This window comes from Rattus norvegicus, chromosome 1 (assembly GCF_021556685.1).
Source record: "Rattus norvegicus strain SHRSP/BbbUtx chromosome 1, alternate assembly SHRSP_T2T, whole genome shotgun sequence".
NCBI lineage: Eukaryota > Metazoa > Chordata > Mammalia > Rodentia > Muridae > Rattus > Rattus norvegicus.
In genome coordinates, this window is record NC_141534.1 from 49,367,590 (window position 1) to 49,388,840 (window position 21,251).

Below are 21,251 nucleotides of genomic sequence, written 5' to 3' on the forward strand. Positions count from 1 at the left end.
CTCTTCTCTTCTCTTCTCTTCTCTTCTCTCCTCTCCTCTCCTCTCCTCTCCCCTCCCCTCCCCTCCCCTCCCCTCCCCTCCCCTCCTCTCCTCTCCTCTCCTCTCCTCTTGTCCCCTCCCCTCCCCTCCTCTCCCCTCCTCTCCCTTCCCCTCCCCTCATCTTCCCCCATCCCTGTCCTCCCCCGACTCTGTGGTGTTTGTGTACATGTGTGTAGGTGCAGGGAAGCCATAGGAGGACAGCAAATGTCCTGCTTTGCCACCCTCCACCTTAGTCCCAGAGACAGGTACTGGACATGGAGCTAGGTTGGTGGCCAGAAATTCCAGCCATCTTCTTGCCCAGCAATGGGGTTATAGGAAGGCATGTGCCCACACTCGGCTCTTTACCTGCTGAGCCATCACCCCACACAATAATTGGCAAGCTTGAAAGGCAAATAGGGTCACAATGAGTCTTTCAGTCACACCATATGCCTGGCAGTCACTGTCAATCTTCTTCACCTCATATAAAGGACAACTGTACCTATCTTACAAGAAACGTGGGTTTTGTCTGTCTTCTAAATTCTTATTTACGCATTCGTTGTACAAAGCGATGGTTTTCAGAGTCACATTTTCACTCCAGTGTATCATGTACTTTGACCAATTTCACCTCCCCCTTTCTCTCATTTCATCTCCCCTTTCCAAATGGTCTGTCTGTCTGTCTGTCTGTCTATCTATCTATCTATCTATCTAACATCATCATCATCTATCTATCTTCTATCTATCTATCTATCATCATCTATCTATCTATCTTCTATCTATCTATCTATCTATCATCATCATCATCTATCTATCTTCTATCTATCTATCTATCTATCATCATCATCTATCTATCTTCTATCTATTTATCTATCTATCTATCTATCTATCATCATCTATCTATCTATCTATCTTCTATCTATCTATCTATCTATCTATCTATCTATCTATCTATCTATCTATCTATCGCTTTTGGTCCTGATGTTTGTTGAAGCAACAGAAAAAGCAAACTAGAACAGGTTCCTTGGCACTCACCAGGTTCCTCCCTCTTCCTGTTTCCAGGATACCTGGTCTACAGCGCCTCTTATGAGGACTTCATCAGGAATAAATGGTCAACTCAGACCTCGTCAGTGACCCATTTGCCCATTGAGAACCTGAAGCCAAACACAAGGTACGGCATGGTGGTTGCTTACAAACCAAAGGCTGGACCTGTGAGCTTGGCCGTAGTATCCGTTGGTTGGGAACAAAGGATTATCAATTGATAATTGAATTCTTGGTTTAGCTCGTGGGATACCAGTAAAGGCTCACCATACGCCATGTCTCTTGCTTAAGAGAAGTTGCTGCATGTATGTAGGTTGTTGCTTGGCAACCATGCTCCTTCCTTGTTTTCCTAGGCATTTCCTAGGCATTTTCCTAGGCTGTTCTCTGTGTTGGAAGAGAATTGATTCAGTTTCAGTCACTAATGTGACATTTAGGTAGCACAACCTTGCTATGTGACATTAGTGGGACAGTGTTTGCCAAACATGTAATGGACACTGAAGCCCTGTGATGTAGATGTTCAGAACCTTCAGGAAAGCTGTGTTGCATGCATTAGCAAAGGTTACAAGTCTGCCCTCACCATGCAGAGCACTGTTCTGGAAGCACTCAGTGAGACAGTGGCCACACTTGTTCACAGGAGAATGTCTCACTCTCTCCCACTGTGCTGCCTGTTTGGGGAGGCTTGGCTCTCAGAAGGTGACCTGGTTGGTGGACATGCCCGAGGCACTGGGCATGCCTTAGCCAAGCAGTGGTGTGACCATCTGGGCAGCTGGGCATGGGGTGGGGAAACCCCTGGCTTATAGCATTTTTAATGCCCATGGTTCAGGGACTCTGACTATAGCTGATTTCACAATGTCAGTGGACTCATAGGATCCCATCGTTCTACATTGCTTCACAGATCCTGAATAGGTGGTGACTGACATGTTGTCCAGACAGTCATAGTAGCATACTGTTGTATAGAGCCAATGGGTTTGCAGTAAAGAGCTCAAAGTAGCTTCCACAGGCAGAGGAGTACAGAAAAGTCTGGAACAAATGACTCAGTAAACAGTCATGTGCTAGAGATGACAGAATCTGGCTAGAACCAACACAACAGGAGACGTCCCCAAAGCTGGGAGCACTCCCTGTGACATTTTAATGTGCCATTTAGGTTCAGTGGAAACAAGCTTCTGTAAACTGTTATGAATTTCAGGGTTTGGCAGGTGAAAGGAAGCAATAAGTCATGGAATAGGGAAAGTGCTTCATTCCTTTCTAAAAGCAATGGAAGTTGACCAGAGGAAATAAAAGCAACAGAATCAGGTGGAACAGGGCCAGTATTCTCTTTCACCCCATATAATAATTTATTCTTTAGCACAGCCACCATATCGAAAAGCTGGAAGATGCCTTCCAGTGGATTCACCACATAACAACTACCGAGGTGAATCTTTAGTTTCCTGACCTCTTCCCACAGTGTTCTTTCCACAGCTTTTGCTGCCATCTTGGATTTCTGCCATTTTGACCGTCAGGTAATGGTGGTGTAAGGTGGAGTTGTACTTGTTCTAACCATGGCTCTGGATCCAAACTATATCCAAGCAGTTCTTCCTGTTTATTTTGGGCCAGGGCTTAGGAGGTAAGCTAGATGCGGCCCTCTTGAAGTGTACAGTGCTGTCCTCATGTGGCTTGTTGTGTGGTGTGAGACAGATGTTAAAAAGGAAACACAGATATAGACTTCCATAGCCAGTGTATGAGGGAGTTTGGGGAGAGTACACAATGGGGGAAATCTTGTTCTTCTGAGCCTGAGGCTAGTCAGGCAAGATTAGGAGAAAGTTAGGCTGAAGGTTTATGGCGCCCGTAAGCCAGAGAACAGGTAGTCAAGGTGAGGTAATGCAAAATTGCTCCAGGAAGAGGAAGCCCCAAGCCCTGAGATGTTCTAGGGAAATAGATGGTCTCAAAAGAGAATGGGAACGAGGATGATAGACAGTACGAGGCTCTGTGTGCCCCCCTGCACCCAGGCTCCCATACCTTGACAGGATTTTGGCTCCTGGGGTAGAGTATGCAGGTACAATGTAGTATGGGGCCTCTCTGCTCAAATTTCCTCAGGACCCATGTGAACATCAGCTACAACATAGCCAGAGCAGAGTGGACACAATGAACAGGACACCTCCTTTTTCCCACACTTGACTTCTGAGTGGGAGTTGTGCTATCAAAGCTCAGGCACTCATCCTGCTGAGTCAGCTTCTTTGCAGAAGAGGGGAGCAGGCTGTCTTTCAGGAGAGACAAGAAAGCAGTCCACTCAAAGGAGGGGCCAGAATCTAAAACTTGGTGGTTTATGTAGGATCCTGTTTGTTTGTTTTTCTTTTTCTTTTCTTTTCTTTTCTTTTCTTTTTTTTCAGAGCTGGGGACCAAACCCAGGGCCTTGCGCTTGCGAGGCAAGCACTCTACCACTGAGCTAAATCCCCAACCCCTGTTTTTGTTTTTCTAAAACAAGTATATTCTACCTTAGTCACTAACCAAGGGCTCCACCATCACTCCTTAGGGTCTGTGTGCTTTAAAATTCAATTTTACAGTAAAGAGCTGGGATCAGAGTCTTGGATGGATCACACTCCATCAGGGGTGTGAGGACCTGTGCAGCATGGGAGTCCCATGTGGCTTCTGGACATAGATATCACTCCTAATTTTTGGATGGCTTCTCTTTAAAGAAAAAAATGTGTTTGCAAAATTCAATTAGAATTGTTGATGTGTGCTGGCCCCCGACCCCCATTGGAACTGCCTTGAGGTTTTGCCATAAATCACTCCACAGCCACTGAGAGTGTGAATAATCAGGAAACATGCACTTCTGGGTCAACTGAGGTCTGGAAAGACATTCTTAATTGTACATAGCTTTTCTTCTTTTAAAGAGAATTGAAATAAAAAAATCAATAGTCATAATATGTTGATGATTTAAGATTTTACCAAGTGGCTTTCCCCTTAACAGTTAGTGAAAGCACAGGAGAATATCTGTGTTCTGTGAGGCCAGAGGTGATGATGTCATTAACTGTGGTTTGTGGCCACCCTCCAAATGTAAACAGTCCTTCCTTAAAACTTCTCAGTGATTTTTAGTCAGCACTTGCACCTGTACCTTAGCCAGATAAAGGATTTTGAAATGGTTAAGTGAGACATTTCTTCTGGCCAAAAGCTAGAGGCAAACACGACTTCTAAGGTTCAAAGAGCTGCCATTCATGGGTCCTAGAAGAATCTCGGGATGAGGAGGTCACAAGGGTTAACAGCAGTGGAGTCAACTGATGTTCTGTTCCCTAGTTCTTTGAGCATCAGTGTTGGCAAAGTAAAAATATACTTGGAGACCGCATTCTTTTCTCAATGAATGAGCTGCCTGAAACATCGTGCTTTCCAGATCATTCTCTGTTCCTTGACAAATATGGCCCTGCGGCAAAACCTCTGTCCTCAGGTTCCCCCACCCCCCACTTCCTCTTTCTGGACACTTCTCTTCTGGAGGTGTCAAAGCTCCAGGCATGGCTGTCATGTGAGCTCCACTGAAAAGGCCACTCTCTAGCCACCCTCTCCTGCCAGTCACAGCCATATTTGTGTTGAATCTATCATAAAGTAGATTGAGTTAATGTTTAAGTCCTACTCTGTGTTTTGTTGCCCCAGCTCCTCTCTCTCTGAGCTTATACTGGCCTGAGTCTTAAGCAGGTTTTTAAGGATGGATTGGGAGAGTCACCCAGTGTTTGCCTGGATGCTCCAGGAAAAGCACTCTGAGCAACTGTCAGCCTAGTGTTTCTGTTCCAGTCCATCAGCCATGTGTCCATGCTGTATTAATTATCCCATTTCAAGAAATTGTCAAAATTGAGAAAGTTCTGGAAAAAACATGAGGATAAACAGCTCTCCTGGTGTGTGTCTCTCTGTCCCCATTCTGTATGTGTGTATCTATCTATTATCTATCTATCTATCTATCTATCTATCTATCTATCTATCTATCTATCTATCTCTGTGTCTGTGTGTCTGAGTGTCAAACACAACTCCAAGCCTACTACAGAAACATGCTTGCAAGAATCTGTCTCAGAGGCCAAGTCAACTCCTCTTTTAAAAGATGTTTTCTTTGGATTTCAGGTATTACTTCAAAGTTCAAGCGAAAAACCCTCACGGCTATGGGCCTGTCAGCCCTTCAGTCTCATTTGTCACAGAATCAGGTACGGGCACGATCATCTTTGTATTGCTTTCTTTGGAAAATGAAGTAAATGATCAGAAGAACAGCTATTGGCAGAGTGCAAACTGGGGCAGGAAAATGCCTCTTTTTCAGTTGGATGAGTCCAGGTTTCTTTATATAACCCCCCCACACACATGTGCACTCGTGCACACACACACACACACACACACACACACACACACACACACACACTCACACACATAAACACAGAAGAGAGGTTAAGAGAGAACTGAAGTCAAAAAATTTTCCCATTAATTTATTTATTCACTTTACATCTCAATATCAGCACCTCCTCCCCATCCCCCCTAACACAGCTCTTCCCCCATCCCTTTCCTCTGAAAAGGGGGATCTCCCCTGGGTATCACCCCACCCTGGCACATCAAGTCACTCTCCCACTGAGGCCAGACACAGTGGCCCAGTTAGGGGAACAGAGTCCACAGGTGAGTAGGCAACAGAGTCAGGGATAGTCCCCAGCCCCAGTTGTTGGGGGACCCGCATGAAGACCAAGCTGCACATCTGCTACACATGTGCAGGGGGCCTAGGTCCAGCCAATGCTTGCTCTTTGGTTGGTGGTTCAGTCTCTGGAAGCCCCCAAGGGTCCAAGTTAGTTGACTCTGTTGTTCTTCCTGTGGAGTCCCTATCTTAGGTCAAATTCTAATGAAAGGAAAAACAAATTTAGTTTTCAAACTAAAGATGGATCTGACTAATTAGCATAATGTAGTTTCAGAGCTTTCATTTTTATTGTTTGTTTGTCTTTAGTTTTAATGAGACAGAATAGCCCAGGCTGACCCGGAAATGGCCATCTAGCCCAGGCTGGCCTCAGGCTACTGAGTTCTGGGATTATAGGCTTGCACAAGCACACCTTTGAAAGTTTAAGACCATTTTTATTCCAAACTGGAAAAAAATCCACCTCAGATGACCTGAGAGGCAGCTGCTTCTCGGGGAAGCCAAGTCTCCATCTAAGATATTTCTTTATGGAGAAGCATAGATGAGTGTACTAAGTACTTACAGTTTAACTTCTAGTCCAGTGGTTCTAGAATGCTGCTACCCTGTAACACAGCTCCTCATGTTGTGCTGACCCACAACCATAAATTACTTTTGTTTCTACTTTATAAGTGCAATTTTGCTATTGTGATGAATCGTAATGCAAACGTCTATGTTTTCCGATAGTCTTAAGTGACCCAGTGAAAGGGTTGTTGACCTCCAAAAAGGTTTTTTATTTTTGCTACTGTTTCATTGTCACCCCTACCCTTCTGCTGTGGAGAATTTGAGAAGGACACCCTTAACTTTTCCTCTTAAACAGGCATCACGGCTTCATGCACAGTGGATGGCCCCAGAATGAGCTGCCTATATGAAGCACAAGGGAAATTCAGGGCGATAGAATATTCTAGGCGTGGCGGGAGAAACTCTATGATTTTATCTATGTTCAAATTTATTAGGTGTGAACCCTGAGACACAGTGTTCTGTATGAGGATGTAGCACAATGGCCATGTTTGCTTAGAATGAATGAAGTCTGCTGCAAAAATTAAAATGAGGAGAGAATGAACAAGGAGAGGAGAGAGTGTTGGTTATTTAGTCCACACACAAGGCATTTATGAAAATCAATGTGCTGCCCCAAATAGCTCAGTAGGCAGGGGATTGGTCCAGTGTAGCAGAGGCCTGGGTTTGAGTCCCAACACCACTTGAAGAATGATCTATTTCCTGAAGCAAAATTTCTTCAAAACAAGTTTCATATTCTCTGAAGTGATTTTCGCAGTTAAAGCATAAATATTTTTAGATATGAATGTCATAGCTTTTGAGTATATTTATCCCTGGCCACTGCCCAGACAGCATGTCCTCCAGAAGCTTCCTCTTGCCATCCCGCACAATCTGTTCTCTCCCACTAAGTACACATCCTCTAGGATTTGATATACGCACCCTAAAGTGTATACTCCTTTGGTTGGCCTCCCTCCAAATAATCATTTTTGTTTGTCTTTTGTTTGGGGGTTGTTTTTGTTTTTTTTGAGACAGCATTTTCTCTGCATAGTCTCAGCTGTCCTAGAACTAATTCTGTAGACTAGATTAGCTTGAACTCACAGACATACACCTGCCTCTGCCTTCCGAGTGTTGGAATTAAAGGCATGAACTACCACACCCAGCTATCTAATGATCAACTTTTGATGGATCCATGCATTGTACATGCTAGTCTGTCCGTTCTTTTATCTGGTTTGTCTTCCACTGTGCAGCTATGCCGCAGTCTGCTCATTCGACCCATTCAACTGTAATTTAAGTTATCTCTGCTCCTTCACAGTTACAAAGATGCTATCTGTGTCTATATGCAAATGTTTGATTTGTATTTTAACTTCTTTTGGGTAAACCCTGAAGAATGGAAAAGATGTGTGATTTTATAGTATGCAGACATTTTAAGAAATCATCAGACTTTCCCAAATCGGAAGCTTAGAAACAAGAGCACTGACTTTTTTCTACAAAGTTTTATATGATCTATTTATGCATATGTCTGTAAGAGAGAAAGAATGTATGTGTATATACGTACCCCGGTGTGCATGTGAGTATGTGTGTGCACATGTGTGTATCAGTGTACCTGTGAGAGAGTATGTGTGTGCATGAGTTTGTGTGCATGCCACATGTGGCAGAGAGAGAGAGAGAGAGAGAGAGAGAGAGAGAGAGAATATGCCACAGTGCGCCTGTGAGTGTGTGTGTGTGTGTGTGCGTGTGTGCGTGTGCACATGTGCGCGCACGTGCGCGTGCCACAGTGTGTATGTGGAGGTCATAGGACAGTTTTCAAGAGTTGGTCTTCTTTTACCACACAGATTCTAGGGAGGAAACCCAGGTTCCTACTCATTGAGCCATCTGGTCAGCCTAAAATATATACACATATGTATATATACACATATGAATTGATTTCATAGCACACAATTTCAAAACATCACTTCCAGAAATTCACAGCTTCTATGTCAACAATAAAGAAGTTTCTCAGAGAGTATTTCTCAAAAGACAATGCTTGCAAAGTAAAACCTATGGAACACTTTGGTGTCTGACAAACAAACCTTATATTTTTCCCTCTATTTCAATTTAATGGTAGTTGGCATTCCGTCATTTTCCCAATGTATGTTACAAAGTCAATTACTTATTTTTCATTCACAGACAATCCTCTGCTGGTTGTGAGGCCACCAGGTGAGTTTCTCATCTCGAGGATGCTGACACTGCACTTGTGAACGTGAGGTGTGAATGGTGGGTGTGAGATGTACGGTCACAATGGTGACCCACGAATAGAAAATGGTGGAGCATTTTACATGTGCACAACTTTTCACCCATCCCCCATTCTCTTTGTGAAAGAGAGTGACTTGAAAATGTTTTAATATAGATGTTAATGGGATCAGCCAATACCTGTAAAATAGGGACTTTGTTTACGTGGGGATGAAAAGTTGGCAAAATGCAGCAAGCATACAAGGACATTTTACCTCCTTTCCCCTTCCCCTCCCCCAACAGCCTGAGCAAGCTCTGTGTTTCAAATTCAAGACAGGGACAAAGAAGAACTGAAAGAGCAGAACTCTCGGCTAAGGGACTTAGAGTACTGTGACATGTCCCAAAGGTCAAGTGCCCATGACGCTTCTTTTCCTTGAGACTTACGTCTTTCATGAGCTTTGAAAATCCTCTGTTAAAATACCAAGATCTAAATACCCTAGCATAAAAAGAACCCTGCCCTTCAGATATTGAAGTTAGCTATTTGATGCCTTGATGAAATGCCTGAGGAAACCAGGAGGGAGGATTATTTTGGTCTATCCTTCCTGAGATTTCAGAGCATAGCCACATGGCTTCCTTGCTCCTAGGCCTGAGGTGAGGTAGAACATTCTGACTGAAGGACATGTGGGACAAATCTGTTCTCCATGGCAGGCAGGCATGTGGAGGGGAGGGGGGGGATCCCTTTAAAACCATTCTCTAGTTACCCATTTCTTCACCAAGCCCTTTCTTGATTCAGGTCTGAATTTATCAGTGGGCTAACCCATGATAAACGGAGAACCCTCCTAATCTAATAATCTCTCTACAGTCCACCAGAAGCAGACCAAACCTTTAACACAGGAGCTGTTGGGGGACATTTTAGATCCAACCCATAATACCCCAGTGTACTCCAGTATTAAAAAAAAAGAAAGAAGAATACGCATTTACTCAGAAAAGCCCAGAGAGGAAGGAAGGCCCAGTGGAAACACCCAGTTTTCTGATAGTTTGTGTTGGAACAATAACCCCTGTAACCCGCTGTACCTCAGAGCATATCTTTTGTGTTGTCAAGGTGGTGAGCCCATCTGGATCCCGTTTGCTTTCAAGCATGACCCCGGCTACACTGACTGCCATGGTCGGCAGTATGTGAAACGGACGTGGTACAAAAAGTTTGTGGGAGTTGTTCTTTGTAATTCTCTAAGGTACAAGATCTACCTCAGTGACAATCTCAAAGGTAAGTCTTACTCTTGGGCGGCTATGGTAAACTTCTGCTAGTTAATGACTTGGGAAGCAGATGCTTCCAAACATGTCTGAGGCCTGGAGCTGTGAGGCTAGGGGGATATACGTGTGTGTGTGTGTGTGTGTGTGTGTGTGTGTGTGTGTACATATTCCCTGCATTTTAGGAATGAAATCCAAACCCAAATTCAACTGGATTGAACAGCTTTAAATTTATTTATTTTTCTTGCTAGAAAGGATTCATTTATCGGAACCAGGTCTTCCCTTCCATCCCCAACTCTGAAGACTCACCAGCCTCATCTCATTACTAATACTGCTCACCCCCTCTCTCCCTCCTTCCTTCCCTCCCTCCCTCTCTCTCTCCTTCCCTCTCTCTCCCCCTGCCCATCTTTATGTGACTCTACCTACCTCTTTGTGTCTCTTCCACCCATTTTCCTTCCCTTCAAAACCTCTAGGAGAGATGGCGCAATCATCTTGTAGACCCCGGCTTGGGAAACACAATGTGGTTCAGCCCCGAGTTGTGCTTCAGCACCACGGACAGCACCCGATGCCCGAAACTGTGGAAATGGGCTCTTCTAACTAACTGCACAGACTTGCCTGACTTCTAATCTCTTCTCTATCGTGTCTTGCTTTATTCTCTCTGGAAAGCTGAGGATTAAAAGGCCCATCATTTACACATCAGAACTGTCTGTATTACTCACAGTCCCCCCGCCCCCACTGAACATATGTTAAGAATTTAGTATACAAGATCTTGTTGGTTTCTCACAACGTTTAATGACATTTGTATCATTTTTCAGACATGAAAACTATGAACACATGACTTAAGCAGTGTTCCCAATTTAAACCATCTCCAAAGCTTGTTCTAACTCATAAGCCAACAGTGACACTCCCTAGTAGTCAATGACCTGTGTTACTCCCTTATGCAGACACATTCTACAGCATTGGGGACAGCTGGGGAAGGGGTGAAGACCATTGTCAGTTTGTGGATTCGCACCTGGATGGAAGAACGGGGCCTCAGTCTTATGTAGAAGCCCTCCCCACCATTCAAGGTAAGAAGAGCAGAGCTGCTATTATATACTGGGGGTGGGTGGGAGAGAAATGGCCTTTCACTTATAATTTAGAGATTAATGCTGGGAGTGCTTTGGATCATAAAGGGTAAGAATAGGGAATCAATGAATTAAAGCACTTCTACCATATGCTGGCCTTGGGATGGGCCTCGAGAGACTAGAAATACAAGGGGGTACATATGACCCCATCCTTGCTCTCAGAAACAAGCTCTGACACTAGGAAGAGAAAACAACTGTGTGGGAAGTTAATGATGGTGGACACTGTGATGTGTAAATAACAACAGGTTGTGCCACATGGTTGTCCTCTTTTCAAGGATTTGGATCCATTGCGACCATAGGAATCAAGACAGGCAAACACTGAGGTTGTTAAAGAAGGCTGTCAGGACAGGCAGTATGAGTTGAGTCTTACGAGATGGATGAACATCGACAGTGAGTGCATAGTGGAGTCCTTCCACCACGTCTTTCTATTAGGGCGTAGTGGCCCTAATAAGATTTTTACCTGATTGGGTGAGGTCACATTGTAGAGATAATCTGCTTAGTCTACTGATTTAAACTGTAACCTCATCTAACAATTCCTTACTGGGAACGTCTAGAGTCATCTAGGGTCAAATATGTAAGCCAGCTCAGTCCATCACAATAAACACATGCTCACACAACCCATATATTTTCAACTCTTGCGGCGTTCTGGCCGGCTTCTGTTACAGTCCTGTGTTTTCTGTATTCTTTGGTGTTCTGTGCTAAGGTTGTAGAATTGACCACATTTGTTGGTTCGCTCACTGATAGAGGGTGGATAGTTCTTATTTGGCAAGAGGAAAATAAAACCAAAGTTGAGAGCAATAGAGGCCCCCAAACATTTTACAGCTGTTGGAGAATCTTTCCATGTCAAGAAGTCAGCAATGTGCAGACTTTTTTTTTTCTAGAAAGATTTACAAGTCTGCTCCAGGTTCTCAGGCCTAAACCTTGGAGTTGAGCAGTTCCAGGAGGTTGGAAGCTCTGAACTCAGAGAACAGAATGGGGATGAATGATGTGTAGTTTCCCCAGACCAGGATGAGTTCCTCCATGGATGCTCTCTAGTGGTAGCTAAAATCACATTCTTTTGTGATGAATGAGAGAGAGATGGGATTATCACCCATGAAACATGCCTTGGGGGTAGATCTATTTTTATTGTGACACATAAAACTGACCCAGTGTATTCACAAATAACATTCAGAAATGTTCACCAAAATGTTCTGTCTGAATACAGACTGCAGGGTGAGACGTTTTCCTGTCAGTAACTTCAGTTTGTCCCTCTCTTTCTCATTGCCTTTCCAGGCTACTATCGCCAGTACCGTCAGGAGCCCGTCAGCTTTGGACACATTGGATTTGGAACCCCCTATTACTATGTGGGCTGGTACGAGTGTGGAGTCTCCATCCCAGGAAAGTGGTAACCACAGGATGGGCCTGCTGCAAGTTCATCTTCCCAGCCTGTGTGACTAACCCACACTAGGGACTCTGGGCAAAAGAAAGACAGTGCTCCAAGCCCACTGTCCCGGTGCATCAGGAGGCCACACGGTGGACATGGCATTTTGTCCTCTTCAGTTGGAATTTGGCCACATTTCTTGGTCTGGATTATACATGCAATTCCGTTTTGCTGAAACTTCACTTCTTGTTTGCACTTTGTCTGTAATCACACATTCCAGAGACATCAACCCTGCAGAGGATCCAGGGTGATTTCCAGACTCTTCAGGCACAAAACCTGGATGCTCCGGGATCTCCAGGGAACAGCATTGGTGTGCTCTGTCCGCCTCACAGAATGCTCTCTGCTTCTCTCTTCTTCAAAGCAGCCAAGTTTAAGCTTCACCCATCTTTGTATGAAGTAGAATTGAATCGCTGAAATCACTGACGGAAGTACAACCTCTTTGAGATTTATCCTAAAGACTTATCCACCACTGGGCTAAGTGCCTCAAATCTTATTTGTAAATTCTCAATTTTGATATATATATGTGTGTGTATATATGCATATACATGTTCACACTCATCAAGAATATCGATTAAACTTGTGCTAAATTTATAGTTGTTCTTTAGATAAATGCGTGCAAGACTTTGTGGACAAGGGTTCTGTTTGTTAATACCTTTCTGAGATCTCCACGGGATAGGTTCTCTGAAGAATATTGCTTCAGTTAAAAAGGTATACGTGCTTCCTCTAGGTGCTGCTTGATGATTCAAGTCATGATGGCATCGAGGAGTAACCATTACCAGAAAACCAAGGCTTTTCTCCAGTCTTTTCATATCAGGGAGATGACTTCATTACCTTTGTTGAGAGAGAGACAGAGACAGAGACACACATACAGAGAGACAGAAACACAGATACACAGACAGAGAGACACAGAGACAAAGACTGAGACAGACAGAATCAGACAATCACTGGGGTAGGGCTTGTGTGCACATTTGTGTGTGTGTCTGTGTGTGTGTGTGTGTGTGTGTGTGTGTGTGTGTGTGTGTGTGTGTAGGTAGATGTATTTTCAGAGGCACAGATGAGCTCAGGCATTAACCCTCAGGAGCTATCACTCTTAAGCAAGACCTTGAGAAAAGGTTTCTTACTGAGAGCTGAGGTCTATAGATTATTCTAGGCTGGTTGGCCAGTGAGCCCCAGGGGTCTGCCTGTCTCTGACTCCACTAGAGTTGGGATTTCAAGGATGTGCCACACACCCAGCTTCTGATCTGCACCCTGGGTATCATACTCAGGTTCCATGCAGATACAGCAAGTGCTTTCCTGGGTGACTCTCCCCAGGCTCTATATCTAATGTGTTCCTAGATGAATGAATACTTTAGACTCAAAGTGATTTTTAACTCATGTCTTTAAAAATTCAATTTTCCTTTCTTTCCTGTCTTAACATCTTGAAATAGAAGCATCCTTCTCCCTGAGCAGTAACACAAGAGGTTCCATTTGGACTCTCTGCTTCCACTGTTTCAAAGGTGTCTGTACTCCTATACGCTCCAGAGAGCCCTGAAGTAAAGGGCTTGTCTTCCTGCATCCAAGTGTCAGCATCAGCAGAGCAGAGATGGAACTGATGTGGGAGAAAGCGCTGCTGGGTCTGAAGGCCACTCCTGACCAAAAAACACTGAAGGGCAGAGAGGGTGTGGGGCAGGAGTGCGGGGCTGGTGGCATTAAGTCCCCCCACTGTACTGAGGTGATGGGAATTACCAAAACCTTCAGAAGATAAGGAGCTAAAACCAAAGCCAAAGCAATCAAACAAGAACTGCAGCATAGGCGACCATCAGGAGTGATCTGTAGGGTGATCTAACCATGGGATAGATGACAGACAGACAGACAGACTGGAAAGAGGGCTCAGCAGTTAAGAGCACTTGCTGTTCTTATAGAGGACCAAAGATTAGTTCCCAGCACCCATATCTGGTGGCTCGCAACCTCCTTTAACTCTAGATCTAGGGAATCTGACACCCTCTTCTGGTCTCTATGAGGACCTGAACACACACAAACACACACACACACACACACACACACACACACATGAACATTCACACACACACAGACACACACACACATGAACATTCACACATACACACACACATGAACATTCACACACACACATAAACATTCACACATACACACACACATGAACATTTACACATACACACACACATGAACATTCACACACACACAGAGGAACATTCACACACACACATGAACATTCACACACACTCACACACAGACACACACACACACATGAACATTTACACATACACACACACATGAACATTCACATACACACACATGAACATTCACACATACACACACACACACATGAACATTCACACACACACTCACACACATGAACATTCACACACACACCCATACTCACACACACACAGACACACACATATAAAATTTTTGAGAGAGAGATAGAGGATGGATGAATGGAAGATAGATGATAAATAGATACGTAGATACAGAGATACAGAGATACAGAGATACGTAGATACATGGATGCTATCAAAGGTCTTATCAACAGTTTGCTCACATGGTTACAGAAGATGCTGTCATCAACAGTCTGTCTGAAAGCTGGAGAGCCTGGCATTCTGGAAGTACAACTGGTTTAGGGCTGTAGAGCCTAGAACCAAAGACATCGTGCCTGTCACTCTCAGGCTAAGTTCGAAGGCCTGAGAGATCCAGTCAATGGCATCCAGAGATAGTGATTCTGGAATTCTCTTTGTCAAAGAACAGTCCCAGCTCTAGGAGCAGGAAAGCCTGCTGTCTTTTCTCTGTCTCTGTTTTCTGAGGCCCCAGCTGACTGAACAACATCTGCCCACACTGTGGGTAGATATTCCACCCTGACTATCATGCCAGCTCCCACAGGGAACCCCACTGCAGACAGTCCCTCTAGTCTCTCATTCCCTAGGCCCTAGTCAAGTTGGTAACAAAAGTGAAGGATCATGGGTAATGGGTAGTGCTATCAGCAACATTTCATTCGCATTAAATTATAGAGTACATCAAATAAGTCTCCAGTAGTCATCTGGGATGAGACACTTTAGAGAGGCCAGTGACAGCAGGGTGACATCAAAGACAGAGGAAGATATGCACACTGTAATGACTCCCACCAGATGCTCAGCCTGAAGACAAAAATGTCACCTCCCTGTTGCAGTAATTATTAGAAAATGTAATTTTTTATCCCGTGCTAATGAGGGCACCACCAGGACACATGGCATCTGCAGAGTACCTTTATCTCAATGGCGGCCTGTTCCGGTGTGGCACCACGCCACGTTACCTCTAGCTAACCTCTCTCTCTGCTCCCATTGCTATCACCCTCTCCCGGTTGACCAGCGAGAACTATCCGGTCCCAGATACCCAGTAAAATCAGGACACCAGAGGTCCGGCAGCAGCTGGTCTGTCTTGCTCCCTGTAACAGATTCTGCCCACACTCCCAGCAACTGCCCCCTGGTAGTTAAAGTATAAACTACCAATAACCCATTAAAATCATTACTCAATCAACTGTAATTTAGCAATCAGATTTATATGTTAAATTCTCAATCTACAATATGTCCACACAATAAACTCACAACCAATTGATATAGATATAAACCACCTACCTATGGAAATCCATCCCTTAAGAAATATTCATAACTACCTGTGGCATTTAAGGCCACCTGGATCTGCCTCCATCTTGGTTCTTCTTCTCCTTCCTCTTCTCTCCTGCCTTACAAAAACTTTGTCCCCACCTTACTTTTTACTGTCCAAGCATGGGCCTTGACCTAACTTGTGCGAGCCCTCTCCTGCATACAGACATCAACCTACACCTCCCCAGAAGCCTGTGAGGAAAGAGAGAACTTGCCAACCCTAGAGGTCGGAGCAGATGCCCATGGGGTTACAGGGAGAGAAAACTGTCCCAGAGTGACAATGAATTTTAGAAGAGCCCAAGCAAGAATGAGTGTCTGCAAATGGTGAGCTGCCCTTCCCCTGAAGCCTGAAACACAACCCAGGATGCTGATTCCTGGGCCTGAGACCCACCTGCTATCTGTGGCCTGTAAATCCAGAATGTTCTGTACGTATGGGAAGTGCTATAAAAGATACTAATGAGAAAGACAAAGGCCAATAGCCTGGAACACCAACCACAAACAGTGTGTGAGGCCCAGACACATTTATGATCTGTGCCTTTTAGGAAAAGTCTGAATAGACACAAGTTTGAGTTTTGCACATTTAAAATCCTAATTTTAAAGCAACATATACTAGGCTGGGGAGAGATCTCAGAGCTTGCTGTGATTTGAGTTGGATCCCACATTAAAACACACACACACACACAAGCCCACATGCCATGGTGTGTGCTTTTAATCCTAGGCAGAGACAAGTGAAACCTGGGAGATCCCTGGTCAGCCAACCTCACAGAACTGGTGAGTTTCAGACCAATTGAGAGACCCTGTCTCGAAGGTAAGAACCCGGGCGATAGCCCAGTTGTTGAAGTTCCTGATACTTAAGCATGAGGATGTGAGCTGGAATCCTAGCCCTGTTACAAAAAGCTGGTCACAGTGGCATGGACGTGTAACCCCAGCACTAGGGGCCAACTTGCCTAACTGAACCAATGAACCGATGAGCTTTTAGTTAAGGGGGAGACCCCACACACAAGTGTTCACACTCACACAAATGAGAATACCACACATTAACAGCACACACACACACACACACACACACACACACACACACACACACACACACACACGGATAGATTACCACACTTCCTGCTTGGAAGGCCCTTTCCTTGGGTTGTGATCTTGGGAGTCATTTAAATCTTGTAGGTGGCTTTGGGCACATTTAACGTAGCCATTCACTTAAGATAATTTTCAGCATTTTCCAAATTAGTTTTGACTTATTTTTTCCCCTTTGACCTATCCAAGCTATATATCAGGGCAAGGAATTTTAAAATGTGAGGAAAACAGCTTTTAGTCATTATGAGTAATTACAGAACAATCCCACTGACAGAGTAAACCTCAGACCTATAAGAAAAAGACCATATTTTTCAATATTTTCATTATTATATTTATTTTATTTTATGTGTATGGGTGCTTTGCTTGAATATAAGTCTGTGCCTTTAGAAGGCACTGGATCCTGGAGAACTGGAGTTACAGACAGTTATCAGCTGCCATGTGGGTGAGGGGAATCCAACCTGGGTCCTCTGTAAGAACAGCGAGTGTGTTTAACCAATGAGCACCTCTCTAGCTCCCAGAACTGTAACTTTGTATAGAGTGCTCCAAACATCTCTTTTAGATGTAACTGTTACGAGGTGCTGTTGGCCTTTAACCCCAGCATTTGGGAGGGAGAGGCAGGTGGATATCTGTGAGTTTGAGGCCAGCCTGGTCTACAGAGCAAGTTCCTGGACAGTTGGGGTAACACACACAAAGTAACAAAGTAACTGTTTTGCCGGGGACCGGGCTCAAGTCCCAGCACCTACATCTGTTGGTTCACAACTACCTGTAACTTCAATTCTAGAAGATCTGACTACTCCTTCTGGCCTCTGAAGGTATCTGTACACATCTGGTGCACATAAACACACACTCATACACATAAACAAGTAAATAAAAATGATATTTTAAAAGGTGTCATGCTTGGACGGTTTACTTAATGCAAAGTATCTTTCCAAACATCTCACTCAGATAAGATCATGTCCCAGTTTCAGGTTAGACTGAGCTAGGGCCTGCTGTAGGAAAACACGACTCACTGTCATAAAGGGTAAGCAAATGAGCCACAGTCTTAGGACAGGAGTTCTGTACAACGTGTAGCTAGGTCTCCTGGACTCTTCTGGGCTCCTTGCTTGAATAACTCCCACTCTTGTTCTGTGTGTGCATCCTCAATTTTCTCCTAGAGACCAGCTTCTGCTGGATGCCTATTACCTGAATAGTCACTATTTCCACTTACCCTTAAGGTTCACCCTGCCATCCCTAGATCATGACTGTTAGACCTCGGAAGCTCAGCTGATCTTAGCCTCCTGCCCCGGTGTCTCAGATCAGGATTCAAAGGTGCTGAATGAGGCTCAACTAGGCATGCTGATCCGATCAGCTGTTCCCCAGCCTGACTAGAGAAGAGAGACCGGCCTGCCTCCCCAGATGGACATGCAGTGAAGGAGAAGTGAGAGGGGAAAGTGAGTTGCCTCTTTAGGACAGTGCTAATTGTAAAATGGCTTCACTTTGGATGTGGTGAAACTCTTGGGCTTCTTGAAAAGGCGCCATAAATCTACTTCATAGAGGAGCTGGAGAAGGAAGTTTGAGAAACATTCCCAAATCCATAATGAAAGGATAGACTAGCTTCAGTCTGCTGCACTTGTGTTTTCAAAGAAATTGAAACAGTGAAGGAGAGAACCAAACACAGTCTTTTTACAACATTCTGTTATTAGGCAAATAAATGGGATGGGATGGGATGGGATGAGGTGGGGTGGGATGGAATGGGATAGGATAAACTAGACAAAAACTAGACTGGACTGGGCTGGGCTGGGCTAGCCTGGGCTGGGCTGGATTGAATTGGACTGGACTAGATGAGACTAGACTAGACTAGACTGGACTGGACTGGGCTGGATGAGACTAATTCCTAGAAAGCACAGGATGGGTTAGGCAGAGAAACTCTACCCAGCACCTGGGCCTCTACTCACCCTTCCCTAACTTGGGACAGACATCACTAATCAATCAAGCCTGTTCTTCTTCTGAATTTGCATTTGGCTTCATCCTCAACACAAACCTGACTGCAGAGCAGTTTTTTCAGATAATTCCAGGGGCCAGGTTCAAGCTCATTTACCACCTCTGCTCGATCAATGCAAATGGCTCTCCATTTTGACTTCTGACAGAAATGAACCCAGACTCCATGGGTACCATGAGTAAAACAGGATACTGAATTAAAACAGCATTTTCCACCCAAGAGATTTTGACATTTAAAAAATAATTCCTGAATAATCCAGTTCTTATTTAATTAAATTTATCAAATATTTGCTCAGACTACGTTATCTACTCAGTAATGTCTAACTGTGTGGTGGTTTTCCTTAAAGAGTTTAGTCAAGTTTAGGGGTAAAGACACCTATGTCCATGTGAGTAGGAAAAAGTCCCACCCCAAATGTATTTCTTTTGCATATTTAGAGTTGGTTATTCTCAGTGAAACTCCAGAGCCCTGTGGTCACAGAAGGGCTCTGATAGGCTGTCCCTTCAGTAAATAGCAGAAGAGAGTACGGGTGTCAATGCCATGCTTGTCACCTAGGAATACCCTGCCTGCAGGAAGAGGAGACAAAGGATCAGATACTAGCCCAGACAGAAGTGGACACAGTGGCTGTGGCCTGGAAGACCATCTGTACCTCAAGAGTGCATCTTCCCCCTCCTGTGTCACATCCCTTTCTCAGAAAGTGACCTCTTTCTGAGCTATAAGTAGGGTTCAACCATCATCCCCTACCCCTCACAGACCGAACTCAAGTGGCTCCTGCACTTAGGCACATAATGAAACTTGCATTTTCTTTTTCCTGTTGCTTGTATATTTGATTGACTAAAACTACACCTCAGACTTTCTTCACAGCTCTTTCCCAGTCTGAGAGAGCAAGGTAAGTCCAGCTTACCCATCCTCTGCAGCAACCTCCTTCTCCTCCTTTTTCCTGGCCCCAGACTGTATGCCAAACTACGTCATCTCCCCAACCTCAGCCTGCCCTCTTGGCCCTTGGCAAGCCTGGTTTGCATTCTGCCCATCCACCCTCACAAAGCCACCCGCTATAACCTCCTGGGAGGTTTGGGGAAACTAAACTCTAGAGGAATTAGAGAGGGGAACACAACACTGGGTGTTCAAAGCCTCATGTAAGCACTTTCCTGCTGTAATGAGTGTGAGGCCCATTGGGGAATGAAGGTGTGACCGAGGATGTCCTGGGCACAATGACAACAGCAACCTTTTCCTTGGGCATAGGTCTCCCTGGTCCCAAGGTCACCTGCAGGGTGACACAGACCCCCTCATGCCCTGACATCTAGAACTTGACAGGCTTCCTTTCTGTTAAACGTTTATCCATCCTCACTTTAATTCAGCAAACTCCGGAGTGCCATGTGTGCTAGCAGAATGAAGGATAGACACGCCCAGGCCAGCCCACAGCCCGCAGACACTTTATTTGAAAAGCTGAACTATGACAACTGTAAAGGCTTCTTTTTTCATGGTAGATTGGAAAACAAGGACTAATGTTAGATTTGAAATATTGTTTGCAAACCACCATCTCAACTGGTCTAACTCTCTGGGAAGTGCAGCTGTTTGACACTCTCTGGATCCCACTTAGAATGTTTTGGGGCTGCCTTATCATGTAGGTCACAATTACTTGGTGACTTGTGGCTCCTTTCCAGAATCTGCTAGGAATGCTGTAGTTAATGGGAAATAAACTGGGGTCTGAGAGGCACAAAACCTGGTTAGCCAGTGCAGAGGGCTTTCTTGGTCTTGCTCTATCTGTGGTCGGATCATATCTGGGCTAAATTATAGTCAAGAATGGTTTGTGCCCTGCTTCGCAGTTCGAAAGTGACTAGGGGAATGCTATGCACACATCTGCTCGTGTATTATTAACAGTGCTTGCTAAGCATCAGCGCCCCTGCGAGGCACACATGGATCCCTGTTTTATGGACTGTTTGGGAACTCACGCACCGTGAAATCCATCTTCTTTGGTGCATATTTCTGTAAGTTCTGACAACTGCATGAGACCGTGTAACCACAGCTCACAACAAAGCAGCTGGCACCCTAAATAACCCCTTTTATCTACTTCCTGCCCTCAAACCACCAACCTATTTTCTATAATCCATGTTTTACAGGACACTGTAGAAGAGAGATCATTACAGACAATGCGTCTCAGAGTCCTACATGCTCTTCCAAACTCCAGGAATTTGCTCTTTTAATTATGAATACATTGCTATAAGTATCCATGCACAAGATCCTGCTGTATAGAAGATATCATTAGGAAAATAAATAAAACATCCAAGCCATGAACTGGAAGAAATCACATCAAAATCTGGCCCCAAAATAT

At 44.5% G+C, this 21,251-nt stretch overlaps 1 protein-coding gene across 8 annotated transcripts in view; it reads left to right on the forward strand.

Moving 5' to 3' along the window:
* Positions 1-12,830, forward strand: part of Fndc1 (fibronectin type III domain containing 1) — an 82,667-nt gene extending 69,837 nt beyond the window's left edge. For 6 of the 8 annotated variants that reach the window (XM_087552734.1, XM_087552724.1, XM_087552738.1 and 3 more), the window contains 6 exons: positions 1,075-1,183; positions 5,134-5,213; positions 8,375-8,404; positions 9,519-9,680; positions 10,609-10,731; positions 12,061-12,799. In XM_087552734.1, coding sequence (XP_087408860.1) covers positions 1,075-1,183; positions 5,134-5,213; positions 8,375-8,404; positions 9,519-9,680; positions 10,609-10,731; positions 12,061-12,176 — 620 coding nt within the window. In that variant the 3' untranslated portion in view covers positions 12,177-12,799. 8 annotated transcript variants of the gene reach the window in all.
* The last annotated feature ends 8,421 nt before the right edge of the window (positions 12,831-21,251 follow it).